Raw genomic sequence first — 21,111 nt, forward strand, 5'->3', positions numbered from 1 at the left:
TACTTTTGTTTTCTCATTTGTTCCTGAATTTCTTTGGATCTTGGCATGATGTCTAGCTTTTGAGGTGCTTTTGGTCTACTTCTCTGTGTCAGATAGCTCCTCTTTAAGTGATTACTTGATTGAAACAGATGTGGCAGTAATCAGGCCTGGGGGTGACTACAGAAATTGAACTCAGGTGTGATAAACCACAGTTAAGTTATTTTTTTAACAAGGGGGGCAATCACTTTTTCACACAGGGCCATGTAGATTTGGAGTTTTTTTTCTCACTAAATAATAAAAACCATCATTGAAAACTGCATTTTGTGTTCAATTATGTTATCTTTGACTAATAGTTAACGGTTTTTGATGAGCAGAAACATTTAAGTGTGACAAACATGCAACAGAATAAGAAATCACGAAGGGGGCAAATGGTTTTTCACACCACTGTATATATATATATATATATATATATATCACAATAGTGCAATTCATAAACGGGTGAATAATGCAAACCAGAATAGAAGACTGCTAAACAAATGACACATAGGAGCAGCCTGTATCTAAAGTGCATGAGAGGATAGCAGTGTGCAAAGGAAGATACTTAGCCCAGGAAGCAACAAGGAGAGACCGGACAGCGCAGGTGAAGATCGGAAAAAGGATCCCATCAAAACGTTCCCAGCAACTCCGCGGGCGTCACCTCGCTAATGCACTTTACTGAACCCGGGTTCAACCATTGATGGGCTCTTTTTGATGCCCACCAAGGTGATTGACTTGTATTTATATTCATATTTGGCCCAAAAAATATATGTATTAGAGTGTTATACACACATATATATATATATAGTGGCATGTTATCACAATTTGCATGGGCCTTTTCTATTATAGGGCAGGATTGATTTCAGCTGAAGCTTATAGGATTATGTGGTCTGTTTTAAGTGATTTTAATTCAGTTGAATATTCATTGAATGTCATATATGTATTATTTGAAATCATGTATTAATAAATATTGTTATACTTTTGAGTGGTGCTGTCCATATGGGCCTTCTTTTCTCCTAGTTGTATAGATATCGTAGCTATCATAACGACATCACCCAGGGAGAATTGGGGAACTTTAATGACCTTGATGGGGAAGATACCTGGAAACAGCACTCGGGACATTTACTGGTTACTTCTACACAAAAGTCCCAAGTTTCTGGTATCTTCCCCTGACTATAATAGAATTCTTACCAATGTGCAAGCACACGGAAAAGACCACATAACAATACTTATGTAAGCCCCTCATGTCCGATGCATGTTCAGACCAGTGCGCTTGTGCAGTAACACCAAGTGACCTCGTGCTCACTGAATGGGAAAACAATGTCTTACTTACTACCCCTGTGTATCTCATGCACCAATATCTCAGGACTACCCGCTCAAACTGGCTGTAGCAGGATTCTGGAATGCATCAACATGCTTCACTGAACCCAAATAGCCTCCAGGACATCTGGAATTGAACTCAGATAATACCCAGGTACTGAACTCCAGTGACCAGAAGCAAAGACATATGAGAGTGAACACTAAACATTCTTTAAACATGTCACATGTGTATCACACCCCTGCAGGTGACTTGAGCCTGCGCCGTGACATACCGATTCTCCGGTCCCCCTCAGTGCTCTACTTTTGCTCTGATGCACGGCCCTGGTCCATGCACCTCCTCATCACGCTGCCATGAACGGGAGCACTCTGCGCATGCACAGTACACAAAAATCTCTACTGGGCGTGCACAGAATGCTCCCGTCGACAGGAGCGTGATCAAAGATGCGCACGGCCATGCATGCACAGCGGCCCGACGGCTCACCAGTCAGCCGGCCAGAAGAGGATCGCTACGGGGACTGGACTAACACTTAGTGACAGTGTGGGCACAGTACGTCTGCTGGTAGGCTCCCCAGGTAAATTAAACCTGTTTTGTTTTTTTCTTTTACTACAGTTAAGGTTCACTCTAAGCCATGCACACTTCTTTTTCCCCTTTCCCTCATTTCTATTATTATATTTTGTTGTCTCTTTATTCTTTTACTTTTTGACTTAGGTGGGTATCCATATTTGAAGTGGGGAAGGTGATGGTTGGAGATAAGATGAAATTAAAAGAACAGCATTGCATAAAAAGTTCTTCTACGTAAAGCTTAGGTTCTCCGAATATGCTGTACTGTAGTCCTAATATGCTGTGAGACATGGAACAAGTACGTGTTGAGGAAATTGTGTGGCAATATTTGAAGCCAGATCCCATAACCGCCTAGAGTTCGAGGTCTCAGGTAAGAATGTTGTAGGTGGAAGATTCACCACGCTAAAAGGATTACACTGTCAGAATTTGTTAGTCAATACAGTCAAGAAACTGAACCTTTTGAATTTTAAATGTGTTCTTTTGAACACCCTACATTAGATTCTGTTTAATAATCTTTTTATACCTCTCAACTTTTTGAGATCAGAAAAAGGGACACTTAAGCCACACCCCAACCACACCCCTAATCACGCCCCCAACACACCCCTAATCACACATACTATAAAAATTTCATAACAAAAATATGGTGTTTTATAATTTAAGCCGCACTGGTTCTCTCTATCCTGGTACCTTATTCTTCAAATCAACACATGAATATAAGAAAGATATCACTGTCAGAATCCGCTCTGCTGGCCTTGATTCCCTGGACACGTTGGTTTCCTATGCAGGTTGCATAGGTCAGTCCAGGGAAAAGAGGCCTTTTTGTCAGTTTGCAGGATTCGGGTGGCTTACTGCTGTAGTGTCTGATTTGCATTCACTTATCTTGCAATCTGCTTGTCTGCTTCCTTTGAAGGTTTTCAGTATAAATGTCACTTCCTCCCAGAATTCATTACTCGTCATAGTTTCTGTTTAGTGAGACTAACCTTAAAGCCTCAGCTTCTTTGTATCTTGTTGCTAATATTCTAGTGTAATTAATTATTGGGAAGTGCATTCTGCACTCCTACTAGTGCAGTCAGGTTGTATATTATTTGTACTGCCTAGTCTTGTCTTGTCTTGTCCTGTCCTTGCGATTGTACTATCTCCTGCGGTGGCTGATAGTGAATCGTTCAGTCCTGTTTCTAGATCGCATTCGCCCTAGCTCTAGAGGCGGTGGGTCTCCCTTGTCTGTGTCTTGGAGTATAACCTTAGCAGCGGTTGCTACTGGTTACTCCTTCAGTCTGTTTTGTCTGAAATGAACGCCTGCTGTTGTCTGGTGTTAGGCAACCGATTATCAAGCATTCCCGCTATCTGTTTGTCTTTGTTCTCCGTTTTCAACTGTTAGTCAGGGTCGGTACGTTTTGTCACTGTTGCGCTTAACGTGCGGTGACCGTACGATTAACGCGCTTGTCACTGTTGCGCATAACGTGCAGTGACCGCGTTTAGTTAGTTCATTTGTTATTTTCCTTGGTGTTCAGATTGTAGTTATTTGCTGTGTCTACCTTTACTCAATTCATGCTCTGTCTTTGCTCAGTCTTGTGTTGCTGATAGCAATCGCCTCTCTTGCGATTAGCTTTCTCTCTCTGGTCTGTTCTGTTGTGATATGTCTACCGTCGCTGGGTGGTGACTAGATTGGTAGACATTCACATGGGCTGTCCCTGTTCTTGCGCTCTTTGAGTTGCTATTGTTTAGATTACCTGGTGTTGCTTTATTGTGCAATTTCAATCTGGCATCTGTGGATGTACAGAGGATGGGTTCCTCTGTACTCCACAGCTCCACCTGCTGGTTGGAATTCCCCTCTACAAATATATACTGGGTACTTTGCTTCTGTGATTGTGGGGATTTCCATCTGCTTCAGCGCACATGGTGTGCGTTGACTGGAAATCGCCCCCAGATCATTACAATCACTTTAAAGAAGGAGAATAAAGTTAAAGGGAACGTGAAGCGTGGAAAATTATTTAAAATAAACACATGACGTAGCTGCAAATGAATATTACATACTTACCTCACTGTCAGTTCCTCTCAGAAGCTCCCCATTTTCTTCTTACAGTGATCCCTCCCAGTTCTGACAAGATTTTGTCAGAACTGAAATATACCAGTTGCTGACAGTTATTTATCAGCAGCTGTCAGTTACAACTGAATGTGCAAGGTAATGTCCATGTTTCCCTATGGCTCAAGTGGGTGATATTACAGTATAACAGTGTGCTGACCAGGAAGCTGTTATGTGGTAATGGCCTTTTTTAAAATGGAGGACGGAGAATTCCATTGTCCACAGTGGACAAATGGGACGCAGGAGAGGAGAAAGAGATTGAGGGGTACACTACACAGGAGGTAAGTATGACCTGTGAATGGTTATTTTGACTTTTTATTTTCAGTTCAGGTTCTCTTTAAAGGGACTCCGAGCTCAACTTAAAAATGAAAATAGTACTCACCCGGGGCTTTCTCCAGCCCAGTGCTGGTCGTGAGGTCTCACGACGGTATCCTTGCTCCTCTCCCAGTCCCCGCTCCGGAATGGCTGCCCGGCGGTAGCCCGGCGACACTCGCCCGAGTGTCGGACTCCTTCTTCCACGTATGACGCGGCTGACGTCACCACGCTGGCCACCTCGTGACGGCCAGGATGCCGTCGTGGGACCTCCCGACCAGCACTGGGCTGGAGAAAGCCCCGGGTGAGTACTATTTTCATTTTTAAGTTGAGCTCAGTGTCCCTTTAAACACATTTTTCAGTAGATAAATACATGTATTTACTCAGATCTGTACATCTGTACAAGTGTCGCAGTGTCACTCGTTTTTAAGAAAATTATGGGTAAAAAATATGATCTGTATAAAATATGCAAGTGTGCATGATAGAGTTGCGTAATTCCTCAGGGCTCGTTGAATGGTCACGCGCCGGTAAGGGAATTGGCGCGAAGTAGTTGAGTCACCGGCTATTTTTAGCTGGCAAGGTCACAGCGCTACCCCCTCCACTGGCACCACCACCTGGCATGCACATCTAGTCTTCGTGTCAATCACAACACTCACCCCAGTTTGTCATACGTCTTCTATGTCTTTAGTAGGCTACGCCAGTGACTACATTGCAATTACATTGTGCGTATCTGTTTAGTAGTCGTTCGTTAGTTTTGAAGTACGGAAGACCGTGTTGGAGATTCAACATAGCTGCAGCTTAGTCTATTTATGAACTGACTGCAGTTTATATTCAGGACACTAGATGTCACTGATGAGATGTATTTTTCTGCAATTTGTATGGCTTTCTCTCTATGCCTCTTTTCTGCAGTGTTTCCTGTATGTGCAGTGTTTCCTCTTTTCTGCAGTGTTTCCTGTAAGGGTATACCGTACTAAGAGAAGGGGGGCGCAGGGCTGGGCCGAGGCATAGGCTGGAGAGGCTCCAGCCTCAGGGCGCAGTGTACGAGGGGGCGCACAATTCATTCAGCTGTTATTCCTAATTGTGTATGAAGCAGAAAGAAATAAGAAAAGGGGATACATGGCAGTGACTGCAAGCCAGATAACTAGATATTAAGGTGTTGGGGAGGTTGTGGGCCCTGTGGCACCTGTAATAGCAATCAGTGTGTGACGGCTGGGGTGGGAGGGATGGAGGAGGGGCCTCTTAGTGTAATAGCAATGAGTGTGTGACAGCTGGGGTGGGAGGGATGGAGGGGCGCACTTTGGTGTCTCAGCCTTGGGTGCTGGAGGACCTTGTCCCGCCTCTGGGGGGGCGACAGGGGTGAGTCGTCTCCCCCTAAGGGGCGATACCTCATAAAAGGTTGGGAACCACTGCGCTAGACACTTATGAAGATTACAAAGTACTACAGTACAAGTCCAGTGAGCAAATGTTAAGAAACAGAAATTGTTATTTTAATATAATTATGGGAAAAGCTACATCTGGTGGAGAAGTTTATATAAGTTTATATAATTTCTATATTAATGAAATGGTTTTCTTTAGATATTTCCTTATTAAAAATCAAAGTATAAAATTGATGGTTTAATAATTGAATTTGTGATATGAATATATTTGATTTTATTTTCTATAAGGATAAATATATAATTGCCTTTGTATTTGTAGGACTACTATAATATTGTGAGGCTCAAACATTGTTCACTGTAGAATTAGCGTAGCCAAGATGTCCAAAGACCTTGAGAGACAGACAAATCTCAGAGTAAAGCGATAATATCCTGTGTCATATAGATGGTGGGGAACTTCATATGTAGAGTCGGAATACCTGCTGACATTATTCTAATCAACAGGTCAAGATGCAGACAATATATCTATTGATTTAAATGTCTAATTAATGATGTTAAAGCAGTATTAAACTCTGACATAATATTCCATAAAAATGTGTTTTCCTGCTTTTTATAACCCATACAGTTATCAGATTTGCTTTTATTTATTTATTTTATTTATTTATTGTATTTATAAAGCGCCAACATATTACGCAGCGCTGCACACAAGCATTATTATTCATATAAAAATTACAAGTTCAGTGTACAGTTTATTTGCTCTGAGAAATAACGTTTATTGGCTCTGAAAGCTGCCATTGCATTTTATTCATAGCTGCTGCATTTTTATATTATAATGTCACTTCTGAGCTATCTCTGATTTGCACACATACTAGAAGGAGTTTCGGCACTGCCAGGAATCTATACTAATTGTAGCAACAGAGGAATGTAAACAAAAGATAATGTTATCTCCTCTTCGGATGCGGATCATACTGCAGGGAGCTTTCCATTGAAAAAGTAAGTCCTGTGTTTGACTGTTTGAGTGTTTTTCTGCTAACATTTTTTGGGGGTAGTATATTATATGCTGTAAATAATCTTTTAGAACAAAGAAGAAATGCTAAGTTTCATACCACTTTAAATAATGCTAATCACTTCCAATAATGTGAACATTTGGAGAATTTGTAAATAATATGATTTTTTTTGCATCAATGGGATATTCCCGAAAGGAAGCCATTTTAAAAAATAATAATAATAATACAAAAAAAGAAAGCTGAAGCCTATTGCTCCCACACAAGCCTGAAGCTCTTCTGAAGAGATACCTCCTGCATGTGCTTCTACTGAAGGGGAAATACGCATTTATATTTCTGGTGATACATATGATTCATTTTCAGCATTACGTTTTTGTTGGATGCTGTTTTTTTCTGTCATTTTATTCAAGAAAAATATTGTAACTTTTGGTATAATCATTAGTACTGGTTAGATGAGTTTTTATATTATTTTACATCCTACAGTTATTATGACTTTTTGATTCTACGAAAGAAGAATTGTGTTTTCTTGACTACAAATGCCTAATCAAATTGAGCCTTGTTTATTATAAACGTTACCTAGAACTTTTGGAACCATATTGGAAGCCTTTTAACTTTAAGGTAAATCATCTGTAATTTACTGTTATAGAGACTCCTGCTACATCCTATACAATGCTGTAAGGGCTGGATCCTATACTGAGTAGGTGACCATGTAAAGGCAGATAGCGCCCAGATACTTGAAAACTCCACCATGATGATGTTAAAAGAACTTTTCTGAAAACACCTGATATTTTCTTTATGAGCGTCAGAGTCCACCTAAATTTACTCGCAGTAGTTTGGGCTCTCAGCTAGAGTGAAGATGTGTTTGTTTAACATTACTTGTTTCATCAAAAAATTACGTAAAATTTTGTGAAATTTTGAAATTACGAATGGATTATGCGAAATCAATTGAATGTCCAAAGAGTAATTATGTATGGTCGTAATTGCGAAAAATTGTGCAAGATGTCACTTAAAAGTAACAAACAGATTATGATCATGACTAATGCCAACAGGAGAGAGGCGTGTGATGGGTGGGCGGGGCAGATTACCGGCAGCCTGCAGTGAGAAGTTCATAGAACCCTGTGAGCAGAGCACTGATAGATGGAGGCAGCTGCACCCCGTCACCCCACAGCTCTGATAAGGGGACAGATGTTTCTTTTCTTTCACTACCACTACGTGTCATTACTAAGTCCCTGCCTTCTCCTAGAGGGAGAAAAAAAAGGGATAATTTGCATATTCAGTAGGGCATTGTGGGTAACCACAAATGTTCACTTATAGCGGAATTATTGCAGATTTGCTTCTGTTTTAAGAAGGCAATTACACCAAGCTTTGCTTTTTTTAGTAGGAAGGCTTTTCGGTCTCTTTTATCCTCCTATACATTCCTAGTAGTTTGGTTCACCCTGAGCTGCTTGGTTACTCTGTTGTTCTCCTAGAGGGGTCCTACTTAAATCACATACTTTAATAGTTGTCCTTTAAGGATGAAGGGTCAAAATGTGGCTCTATGTTAAAGTATGGGGCGAATGCAAACTTTGTGTAAGATTTGCAGTTAATGCAAATGGCAAAAAGCGAATGTTCACCTGAACTGTCCACTAACTGCTACTTACCATTTTGAATTAGAGCAGCTTGACTGCACTTAATGAAATGAAATCTGTACTATGTCTACTTCCTGCTTTCATTGAAGCAGACATAGGGTTAACATTCTGTGTTTACAAATAAGCTGCTCTGCTGAGGCACTCAGCTGACACAGCTGCAAGATCAAATTACACATGTTATTAGTCACAGATTAGACAGGCTAAACTCTAAATACATTCAGGGTGTGTCACGGACGGTTGCGGGGCCGCAGGCGCGTCCTGGAACCGCCCGTGAAGAAAAGAACGATCGCACTCGATTCCCTGCATCGATTGCGCTTTAGATCAATAGAACCAAGATTTGATGTGTAGTATCCCTCTGCCTAGGAACAGCTGGGGGATCTGTCTTAGCTGAAGTGGAAGCCAGAGGGGTAACACTCAGATGTTAATTAACAAACCAGGAGTCTTTTCAGAGCCAAGGAAGCTAATCCCAGCAGGGGGCAGACTTAGCGGAACCATTCAGCCAGGATAGGGAAACATAGAGTTATGATCTTTATGCATGTTTTAGAAGTACCATACATCGGAGAGCTGTGGGAGTTATATCCTTCTGCTGGTCCGGATCTTGTGAGTATTTTGATATTAAATTGGGGCCACTGGCAGAATCAGAACTCGGGGAATTCCACCGTTTTTTAGCCGGGCATGCAAACATGCCCAAGTTTGGTATCATATGAACGGCGCTAGTCTGAGAAATATGAATATGTGATGGTCATGTGTGTACGGAAAGCGGAAGCCGAGATATGACCAAAGTCATATTTGATGGGCATAGAGCACCCAGCCAGGGAGCTTACCGCCCCTGTCCAACCCCTGGGCTGTACTTGAGGCTCCACCCAAAGATGGGCATTGTTCAAAAGTGGTTGCAAGGGACTCCGCAGGGAGTCCTCCCATTCCATCCATATGAGAACATCCTGCTGCCAGCTCAGAGGACATAGGGCTGGTGGCCATTTTGCTGAACTTTGAATGAAGCTCTGAGACAAAGGACACATGTGCTGGCGGCCATCTTGATTGGCCATCTCTTCTGTAACCTGGAACAAAGAATTCTGCTGAACTTTGATTGAAACCAAGAACTTTATGATTTTCCCACAAGGACATATTTCCACAAACCATAAGTATTTTCTCCCTTTTTATTTCATACTGGCTATTACTGTTTTAATAATTGTTGATTTTAATAATTGTCTGTATATATTAAATATTTATATTGCGTGAATAAACGACTTTCTCCAAGTCATTCACTGTCCGCTACCCTGCTTATCAGCACACACAGAACTGATCCCGGGTCTCTGAAGATACGCTACTGTTTGTTTGTTGTTGGCTAGACAGAATATCGTGTGTTTAACCGTTTTATTCGCAGGACTAGTCAGTCAGTTAGTGGGCCCCACGGTCCCATAGTAACCGCGGTGGTGGTAGTTTACTCTGAACCAGTAGGTGAAGTGGTAATCACCCGTGTCTCACAGGCTCCCTTCTGAGTTGTCTGCGGCTAATTCTTAACGGTTCCTGCGCATTGACTGCGACCAGAGTTCGCACGATCTGTGCGCTGGCACCGTTTAGAAGGCTAAGTGCGGTCAGCCACAAGGGCTCCTGTGACAGGGTGTATTTCTCTATGTTTTCCTTCTGTCCTGTGCAAGAGTTCAAATCCACTTTAACACTTGCATAGAGATTTTCTCTGGCCTCAGTAGGCCGCCATGAAGCATTAAAGGAAACCAGAGATGAGCGCTTTGGCACAAAATAAACATATCCCCCGATAGGTGCTACAAAATAAATACTATACCTGGTATTTTCGCCGCTCTGGTGTGCTGTTTTTTTGTGGGTTTCTTTAACTGAAACTCCATGCAAAACACAGTTCATCAGAAAAGCAGTGGGCTGTGTGCAAAATTAAATCACCATTTCTAAAAACCTCTTATGACTAGCAAATATAGATTAAAAAAACAGTTTTCAATATACCCTTACATTAGCAGCTCCTCCCATCTCATCACAGCTCTCTGCGATGCTGCAAGTATACAGAACAGGAAAGCAGAGCCAGAAGGGGGCAGGCTTGGGCTTGAAATTACACCAGAGAACACAGACTCAGCTATAAGGATTCCTGAGCAAAGCCAGACTGAATGCTCAGTCTGGGATTTTATCAGGGCTGTTAACAAGCAGGCTGAGCAGTGAAGAATGAAACAGAGAGCAGGGTAGGTGTTTTCTCTAATGTTCCCACTCATATACAGTATATGGTAAAATACATGAGGGTGCTTCATCTCTGGTTCACTTTAAAGAGCTTTGTGGTGGTGTCCACTGTCCAATAAATTAGTTTGTAATTGCCATTATTATGTGTAATAGTAACATGGTTCATTCTACCATTTCCACATTCCCCAGCAGATGTCATCACTGAACAGCAGCCACATTCCTCATGTGTTCCTCCTGATGACTGTACCAGGAGTGGAGTCAAAATATCTTTGGATCTTATTTCTACTTTGCTTCATGTTTCTCACCTCTATCACTGGGAATGGACTTATCTATTATGTCATTATTCAAGATTACAGACTCCACCAGCCAATGTTCATGTTTCTGGCCATGTTGGCTGTCAATGACCTTCTCTTTACACTTGTGATATGTCCATCAGAGCTGGGGATCTTCTTGTTCCACCAGAAGATGATCAGATCTGAGCTGTGCCTACTGCAGATGTTCTTCATCCATTCACTCTCCATTTCTGAGTCTTTAATTCTGGTAGCCATGTCTTTTGACCGATATCTGGCCATCTGTCATCCTCTAAGATACACGTCCATTCTTACCACTTCTGTTGTGACCAAGGTTGGCCTAGTTGCTGCCTTCCGTGGGTTCATTCTCACTGTCCCACCAACCAGCAGTCTTCCGTTTCTACCCTACTGTAAAGGTAACATCCTGTCCTATTCATACTGTGTGCATCAGGACGTTATGAGGCTAGCTTGTCACGGGACGAATACCTTCAACATTATCTATGGTCTGGTGGTTGTTCTGTTCACGGTTATACTTGATGTAGGTCTTATTTTCCTATCCTATGTTCTGATAATCAGATCCATTCTCAAAGCCACCGCAGTGGACCGTTACAAACTGTTTAACACTTGTATATCTCATGTCTGTGCTGTTTTCTTGTTCTATTTTCCTTTTGCAGCACTGACTATCATACATCGATTTGGAAAGCATTTATCACCGCTTCTAACAAATCTCATAGCCAAGGCCTATCAGTTCCTTCCATCCATGCTGAACCCTGTTATCTACAGCATCCGAAGTAAACACATCCGTGAAGCCTTGTACGACATGTTCCACAACCGGCATTAAACAATAGTTTAAAAAATAATTGAAATAAATGATTGTGCAAGACTCTTAATTAAAAACATCTGTTTATTAAAAAACAATTGTGTCCATTTTTTCATCTGCATACTGTACATCTATCTTTTTAATCTTCTGTAACCTTAGTACTGTATTTAGTGTGTGAATTAAGAATTTCAATCCCTCCTAAATTCGTAAATTTGCCTACTTACTGAGAAATTACCAGTTTGTAAATGATATTGTAGTTTAACTACCTGGGGACCGCCTAACGCCAATGGGCGTGGCTGCGGCGGCAGCCCCAGGACCGCCTAACATTCGGCGTCAAGTCCTGGGGCTTCAGTTTCCCAGGGAACAGCCGTGAGCATGCGCGATCGTTCCCTGCCACTCCGTGGTCGGCGGCTAGCAGGCTGTTTGTAAACGAAAGGGGAAAGAAATCCCCTTTGTTTACAACTGTACAGCGCTGCGGTCCCCAGCAGCGCTGTACAAGATCGGCAATCCCTGGCCTCAGATTGGCCAGAGATCACCGTCCTCTCATAGGCTGATGCCTATCAGAGGCAGAACAGGATGGATCACCGTCCTGTTTCAATTCAGAAGACTGAGGGGAGGAGGGAAGGGGAGGGAGGGAGAGCCTCAGAGGCTCAAAAAAAGAAGAAAACAGCGATCGGACACCTCAGGCGGCATGTCCCCTTAGGGACAAAAAAAGGAGGTGAGTCCGATCGCTGGGCTCCACAGCTGGGCTGTGCAGGAGGCTGAAAAGCCTGCACAGCCCAGCGCAACAAATAACAGCCTGGTTGTTAGGGGGGGTAACACTGCGGTCGTCAAGTGGTTCATTTTAATAGAGTGAGACAGAGGCCCATATGTAATTATTTTTTTCTCCTAGGTGAAATGTTCATTTAAAAAGAAACCTGAGATTGATGGAAAAAAATATATATACATACCTCAGGCATTTTCCAGCCCCCTTCAGGCTTATCGATCATTCAACATCCTCCAACGCCGCCTGGATCCTCTGCTAGCCGGCTCGGTAATTCATCCAGTCAGGGGGGAACTGCAGGTGTGAGTATTGTCCTGTATACATGAATGTGAGGAAGTGATTCTAGAGGAGGACAAGAAAAGATCATGTGCAGATCTGAGATTGCGATTGGGTTGGTATCTGGAAACTAGGAGATAAACCGGGGAGAGAGATTGTGGAGAGCTTTGTAGGTTGGGGTTCGTAGTTTAAAGTGGATCCTCTGGTTGATTGACAGCCATTGAAGAGCTTGGCAGAGAGGAGCAGCAGAGGAAGAGCGAAAGGAGAGATGAATGAGACGAGCAGCCGAGTTCAGTATAGATTGGAGAAGAGCCAGTCTGTTAGTTGGTAGTCCACAAAACAGTATATATTGCAATAGCCCAGACTAGATATTATAAGAGCACATTATCTCTGCAGAATGCTCCCAGCTGTGGGAGCACGGCAGGGGCGCGCACACGGGCAGACACTGACTCACCCCGACAGGCCAAGCTAATGGGTAGTCTACCGGGCAAACGAGGAGGTAGGGGAGGATGACGTGGGAGCGATCGGTGCAGAGGGGCCTGGAGGAAGCCCCAGATATGTATAAAACTTTTATATTCTTACATCTTAGGTACACTTTAAAGACTTACTGGGGGGATGTCTTCTTTATAGGCCCTTACGGGAAGGTTAAGGTTAGGCAATAGGTGGGGGGGGGGCGGGATCAGGGTTAGGCACTTGTAGCGGAGGGTTAAGGTTAGAATAGGAGCCGGGTAGTGCATATTGGTAAATGGTCATTTCAATTACCAATATTTTACTATTAGCAGCACCACCTAGTGCCCAACTGATGCAGTGGTACCACAATACATGCTCTGCAATAGTGACATACCCAGCCATTGCAGCATTTATTTCATAAACAAGTGGACTGCCATCTCTGGCCAGCGATATATGCATTTCCCTGTCCATCTCAATGGAGCAGAAGCATCAGTGATAACTTTGAATTGTGTTTGGCCCAGACAGTTCAGAGATGAAAAACTGAGACTAAGAACAGAGGAGACAGTGGAAAAATATTTAAAAAAAACTTAGTGGAAGGGGGCGGAGCTGTCAGCGCTGCATCTGTCCTTTTACGCTTCCTTTAGAAATGGTCAGTGAGATGCAAATAATTCCATATTGATCCATAATTCTGTAATATCTTCAAGACCACCTCGATCCAAAAAATAAGGTCTGAATGGCCATACATATATGTACTCTAGGCACTGTGTACAGTTAGATGGACATATCAAGTTTACATCTGGTACATCATATTGGATAGAACAGACTCACATTTATATCTGTAGCAGCACTCATTCCTCCTAAAGCTAAAGCCTTGCTAAAGCATTGTGCCCACCTCTTCAGGCTGGTTCCCTCCCTTGCCCCTCCCTCCCCTGCTGTCTGCCCCTCCCTCCCCTGCTCTCTGTCTTCAGCATTGTGCCCACCTCTTCAGCCTGGTTCCCTCCCTTGCCCCTCCCTCCCCTGCTGTCTGCCCCTCCCTCCCCTGCTCTCTGTCTTCAGCATTGTGCCCACCTCTTCAGCCTGGTCCCTCCCCTGCCCCTCCCTCCCCTGCTGTCTGCCCCTCCCTCCCCTGCTCTCTGTCTTCAGCATTGTGCCCACCTCTTCAGCCTGGTTCCCTCCCTTGCCCCTCCCTCCCCTGCTGTCTGTCCCTCCCTCCCCTGCTCTCTGTCTTCAGAATTGTGCCCACCTCTTCAGCCTGGTCCCTCCCCTGCCCCTCCCTCCCCTGCTGTCTGCCCCTCCCTCCTCTGCTCTCTGTCTTCAGCATTATGCCCACCTCTTCAGCCTGGTTAACTCCCATGCCCCTCCCTCCCCTGTTGTCTGCCCCTCCCTCCCCTGCTGACTGCCTGCCTAGATCAAATTACTTCTCTTTTTACAGACTGTAGTACAGAGAAAAGACAGGAAAACTGCTGCAGCAGCCTCTCTTATCATGTCTGTTTGCTATAATTCTTATTTCAGATGTCTGTCTGTCTGCCTAGATTAGAGCACATGGACATGAGGGGTGGAGTTATGACATCAATCCCCCAGCATCCTTTGCACCTGTGGTTTGGAAAGAAAAAAAAAGGCCCAGGGCCCAATTTAACATTTAAAGTCCATTTATGTCAGTAATTCAACATAAAAGGTGAAGCTAATTCATGAAACAGGAGCCATTTGCAGGTGTTTTGGATGAATTAGCTGATTAGAATCTGAACTATGCAGCTAGAATATTGAACATTTTCACAATATTCTAATGGGCTGAGATTTTGATTTTGGGGTTCTTATAAGCTGTAACCCATAATCATCAAAATGGTAACAAATACTGGCTAGAAATATCTGGCTTTGCATGTAATGAGTCTATCTACTGCCCTTTCTAATTACCGCCCAGTCTCTCTCCTTCCCTTTGCCTCCAAACTGCTGGAACGCCAGATTTGTCTAACTTTCTCTCTGCTAATTCCCTGTTGGACCCCTTCCAGTCCGGCTTCCGCCCTCAACACTCTACGGAAACAGTTCTCACTAAGGTTGCCAATGACCTCCTAGTTGCTAAATCCAAAGGCAGATTTTCAGTACTAATACTCCTAGATCTGTATTCCGCATTCGACATTGTTGATCATACCCTACTTCTCCAGACCCTCTCAACACTGGGAATCAAGGGCCTAGCACACTCCTGGATCAACTCTTACCTGTCTGGACGTTCCTTCATGGTCTCCTATGCCAATACTAACTCCTCTCCGCGCCCACTGTCTGTGGGAGTACCACAAGGGTCCGTCCTTGGATCCCTCCTCATTTCCATTTACACTCATGACCTGGGACAAATAATAAGCTCTTTTGGGTTTCAATATCACCTCTATGCTGATGACACCCAAATTTATTGTTATGCCCCAAACCTCTCCACACTACTATCAAAAGTCCCCGAATGTCTATCCGCTGTATCTACATTTATGTCATCCCGCTTCCTTAAACTCAATATGAGCAAAACGGAGATTGTGATATTTCCACCTTCACTCTCTGTTCCACCTCCCACTGTCACAATCGGTGTAGATAACATCCCAATTGCATCTGGAACAGGCAAAATTGGCGCACAGCGCCAAGGGGATAAAAAAGGCGCAGCAGTAATGAATATAAAAGGATATTTATTGTTTTATATCTTAAACTAATTTAGGCAGCAGGGGTCGGGGAGAGATGCAGCGGGCAGGACAGGCATCGGGTGGAGGGAATAGGATTAGGCGGAGGATGTGTGCAGAGGGATACATTACCTAGTCCCAGCTGGCGATCGCTCCTTCACTTCTTCTGTTAGTTTGCAGCCTTCGGTTTCCGCATGGTGATTGGCTGGATGAGGACTCCTGCAAATGAACAGAAGAAGTGAAGGAGCGATCGCCGGGTGGGACTAGGTAATGTATCCCTCTGCACACATCCTCCGCCTAATCCTACTCCCTCCACCCAGCTGCCTGTCCTGCCCGCTGCATCTCCCCCCGACCCCGCTGCCTCACTAGCCCCCATGCAAATAAATGTTTTGTAAAACATTATTTACCGTTTTAATGTATTTACATTAAAATGGTAAATCACGTTTTATGATCGGCGGAACGGTCCACCATTATTCACTCTGCGCCATTTTTAACTGTACCCATTGCATCAACCCCTAAAGCTTGTTGCCTAGGGGTAACTATGGACTCTGAGCTCTCCTTTATACCTCACATCAACACATTAACTACCTCCTGCTACTTCCATTTCAAAAACATTTCCGGAATCCGTCGCTTCCTGTCACAAGAAGGAACTAAAATGCCTGTGCATGCCCTAATCATCTCCCGTCTTGACTACTGTAACACTCTACCTACTCTGTGGTCTACCAAAAAGCAGACTGGCACCTCTCCAATCCCTACTAAACGCCCGTATCATCCACCTCTCTTCTAGATCCTCTGAGTCAGCCCCTCTCTGCCAATCCCTCCATTGGTTACCAGTTGCCCAAAGGATCCAGTTTAAACTTCTCAAGCTTGCATATAAAGCTCTACACAAGCTATCGCCTCCATACATTTCCTCTTTAAACTCCAGATACCTGTTTATGCAGAGCTTCTGTTTGGTTTCAAGGTGCATTTGTCGTTTCTGGGGGGGCTCAGCGCACCTCCGATTGGTGGCTATTCGGAGGGGGTCTGGTGATGCGCTGATCCACCTTTGTGCAATTTATGCAAGTTCAACCCGCCCCTTATACTTGGGCTAAACTTTGACCCTCTACATCACAGTCAGCAGACACATGGTCAGCATACAATCAGGCTGCACTCCCTCCCGGTCGCCCCCCCCCCCCCCCCCTCCTATATAAAACAGCAGCGTCGGCCATGATCTCACTCTGTGTGCTGCAGAATTAATGAGAGAAGAGAGAGAAGTTGCTGCAGAGATTAGGGAAAGCTTAGTTAGGCTCTTGTTAGGTTTGTTAGAAGAATAAGGACTTCTGTACAGGCAAAAGCAGGGGCAGCTGTGGTGTACGGGACAGTCTTTCTATATAGGGGGGGCACTGCTGATGATGCAACCTCCCTTGTGCTGAAGTGCCAGTCACCAGTTGGTTTGCATGAACTTTTGAGCGCTTAATCCTGAACTGTCTTCCATGCTAATCACATACAGAAAGGAAGCGCTCCATCTATGAGAGTAATCTCTAGCTCAACCATATATTATTTTTCTAATAGCTTAATCATTGAGTGCTTGTGTACATTATTGTGTGTGTTCCGGTCTTGTTGTACCTTCCCCGTGCCTTGCTGAGCACTCACAGTCTATGCATGAAAATATTAAACACCTGCCCATAATATTTCCCACTCCCTCAGAGAAGCATTTCCCACACTCTCAACATTATAAAGAATGCTACATGCCCAACTACTGGCGCCGATAAAGTTTTATTATCCAGCTGAAAATTTTCCCACAAAACAACAAACAGGAACATCTGTTTGAATTTTTATGTTTATTTTTTGTTTACGTTACAATTATAGCATTTTCTTCAAGTCCAGTCCAAATACAAAAAAAAAAATATATTGTCCAAGTTCATAAATATCAATAAAACAATTTAATAAAATTAAGCAAATATTACAATGTTTGTCAAGAAAGAGAAAGCGCTCTAACATAATATTAATTTGCTATAACATTTACACTAATAATACGTAATATTTATATATATATTATTAAAAAGGATAGACAAAAACTTTCCCATAATGAGGTGAGTGATGTCCCCTATTGGCTCCCGTAAGAATCATCAAATGAGAAATGCTTCCCCTAGCTCCAGTATGATCCAAATAACACCAGTTAGGCTACATTTCCACTGTAGCGTTACATTTTTGCCTGCAAAAAATCTAATAAGATTTTTGTGATTGGTAAAAATTTGCATGTACATTAGTACGCGTTTTTATGCGAATTTTCATACGCAAAAATTCGGATTAGTTAAATATACATAATCTGCCTAGTAACAGCTTAGTCATGACTGCTGACAACTTCCTGTAACCATGGCTCTAATGTGAATTTTCGCGCAAATAACGCGAAAATTCGCATTACCTATTCAAAGCATTGTACGCGAATCATAAGCGATGTCCGAAAAAATGATAAAGGGCTTCAGATTCTTTCATGCGTACGAACGCTAATGAAAATTCGCATTGAATGGAAACAGCTCCATTCACTACCATTAGTTGCAAAATCAATGCAAATTGTCTGAGAGAAAAATCTGACACAAAACGCACAAGTGGAAACCAGGCCTAAATGTGTTGAGCTGGACACACCACCTGAGGGTCCCAAATCAAAATTATTGGGCCATTTGGTCATTAGCTGCCCACCCCGACTTCACCTAAAATAAATAGTTTGCAATTGCAATCTCCTCATAATGTGGTCGCTGGTGGGAGGTGGAAATTTCCACCAGGTGGCAAGATGGTTTTTACCGCATTACAAAATTGGGTGAAAAGTTAATTCTGGTACTTAGAATGATTAGGAGAAGGTTTATTAGACAAGGCAGTCCAAGGGTCCAGATAAAAATGGGTATCAAGGACCTCTGAAGCAAGGCATAAAACAGACCTTCCAAAATGTATTTGCAAGCTGACATGTCTACCAACAAAGCACCTGGTCTATGGTTTCCCCACATCCTCTTTGTCATAAATCCAATATGATTAAGCCTCGTTTTTTTAAAGTGAGCTAGGATTCTATACCAGTCATAAAAAATATTCTTTCTTTAAAGCGGAATATAACCCTGCATTTCAACTTTGCTCTAAAACATTATTTACAGTATATTATATGCAACCAGCATTTTTTTTTTTACTAGACCAGCATTGGAAGGGTTACACAGGGCTTTAAAGTCCCTAGAGATTTCTGCAACCGAATCCGAACTTGAGTTAGATACTTTTTGTTTACAAATATGTGTTTATTATGACTCATCTCTCTCACTGAGAAGGAGCTTGGAGGACAGCCAAAGAGATGTATCTATTGATAAACAGTTACACACTAACTAAATAGAATGTAACCATCTGAATGTCTGCACGGAACTTAAAACCTCTGTGTTTAACCCTTCCAATGCTGGTCTAGTTAAAAAAAAAATGCTTTTTGCATATAATATGCTGTAAATAATGTTTTAGAGCAAAGTTGAAATGCAGGGTTATATTCCGCTTTAACACAATTGGTGGAGGTCTGTGCCTTATTTTTAAACATCAAGTCCCAATGCCCAAGTTCAAGGTTGTGCCTTTTAGGCATTTAGTCATAACCATGAAGCGACTCACCAGTCACCAGATATTGAGAAGATGCAGCCAATAGGGATAAAGATGTGAATGCATGGAGCTGCAGATTTACGGAGGATCTTACCGGCCAGGACAGGTGAGTTGCTTCACTGCCTACATTTTTTTTAGGAGACCACAATAAGGTTGGTCAACTTGCTCAGGGCCCTGGGCTAATTGTGATTTCTTGATAACAGGCCCAGTTTCCAGGCATAGCAGAGATGTATGTGACCATGTCAAATATTAAATTCTCTAGTAAGAGTTTTGGCCACAAACCCACTTCAGCCTATTCACTGGATCTCCAAACAGTGGTTTTTAGAAGCAGGTTATGTCCAGTTCATAGTTACGAAGAAATTCTTGATGAGAATAAAATACCCATCTGAAGCTTATTCAGGTTCGTACACACCATAAAAGCAACCTTTGCCGAATCTCTTTGGTTCTTACGCCATATATTATTGGGTTCATCATTGGAGGAACAAGGACATAGAGGTTGGCCAGCAGTATGTGGGCTTGTGGTGGGATTTTCCCTTCAGCCACCCTATGTGCAATGAAAGAGAAGAATGCGGGGATGTAGAAGAGCAAGATAACACATACGTGTGTCCCACATGTGTTGAAAGCCTTGGAGCGGGCCTTTGTTGACCGAAGTTTTATGACTGTCCAGAAGATCATCACATAGGACACAAAAATGAGAATCATGTCTACCCCTGTTGAGCAAAGAGCTGCCAGAAGACCATACATATAGTTGACACTGACATCTGCAGTCGCCATTCGAGCCACGCCCATGTGTTCGCAGTAGGTGTGCGGGATTTCAATACTATTTTGGTACGGGAGCCGATTAAGGAGGAAGATGAGAGGTGTTATAATGCAGAGAGCTCGTATGATTGTGACCAGTATCATCTTCTTTATGAAGAGGTTGGTGATGATTACAGAATAAGTCAGAGGATAACAGATAGCGACAAAACGGTCTAAAGCCATTGTCAAGAGAATGGATGACTCAACGACAAAGAGGAAATGTATGGAGAAGATCTGGATCAAGCAGCTATCAAAGAGAATCTCTCGACAGTTCAGCCAGAATATGCTGAGGGCCTTTGGTATGGCAGAGGTGGATAATAGGAGGTCCGTCCCGGTTAACATGGCCAGGAATATGTACATGGGCTGGTGAAGGCTCTCGCTGGCACTGATGATTACTAACAATGTGGCATTACCCACCAGAGCCAGAATGTACATGATACAGAAGGGGATGGAGATCAGGAAATGTGAATGCTCCAGGCCAGGTATTCCCATCAGAAGGAAATATTTGGGGTGGAATATGGTCGTATTTGTCATTTCTGGGGTAGAAAAAATTCACGTTGTGTGATGGCTTCCACATCTAAAGAGAGGAAATCAGAAATCATTATCCAAGAAATAATGTACACATTTGTTTGAAAATGTGTTAAGGATAAGTATTCCTTTAATATCAAAACTGTCTCCTGATTAATAATATAGCTGTAACGTATCACTGGTTTTGCTCCCTTTAAGACATCTGTCACCTTTATTATTATTATTTTTCATGTATATATCTTCCATAGCGATGTACATGGTACAAAACAAATAGTGGGGGGCACAGATACATGAGAAGTTCAAAACTCTGTACAATCAGGACACCTAGCAATACAATACAATACTGGTACATGAAGCCAAGATCAGCAGCACCACTCTTGAAGAAATAGCTCTTTATTCAGACACGTAATTAAAATCACATGCCAGTAAAATAGGCTTA

The 21,111-nt window shown here is 42.9% G+C and overlaps 1 protein-coding gene across 1 annotated transcript; it reads right to left on the reverse strand.

The window, feature by feature from the left end:
* Nucleotides 1–7,750: 7,750 nt before the first annotated feature.
* LOC137544619 (olfactory receptor 52Z1P-like) lies at nt 7,751–20,678 on the reverse strand. The gene is made up of 3 exons (XM_068265714.1): nt 19,780–20,678; nt 10,802–10,920; nt 7,751–7,908 (listed from the first exon to the last, which is right to left on the reverse strand). The coding sequence occupies exons 1-3, from the start codon at nt 20,676–20,678 to the stop codon at nt 7,751–7,753; spliced, it is 1,176 nt and encodes a 391-aa protein (XP_068121815.1).
* Nucleotides 20,679–21,111: the final 433 nt, after the last annotated feature.

The sequence above is a fragment of the Hyperolius riggenbachi genome, chromosome 2, assembly GCF_040937935.1.
Source record: "Hyperolius riggenbachi isolate aHypRig1 chromosome 2, aHypRig1.pri, whole genome shotgun sequence".
Taxonomy (NCBI): Eukaryota; Metazoa; Chordata; class Amphibia; order Anura; family Hyperoliidae; genus Hyperolius; species Hyperolius riggenbachi.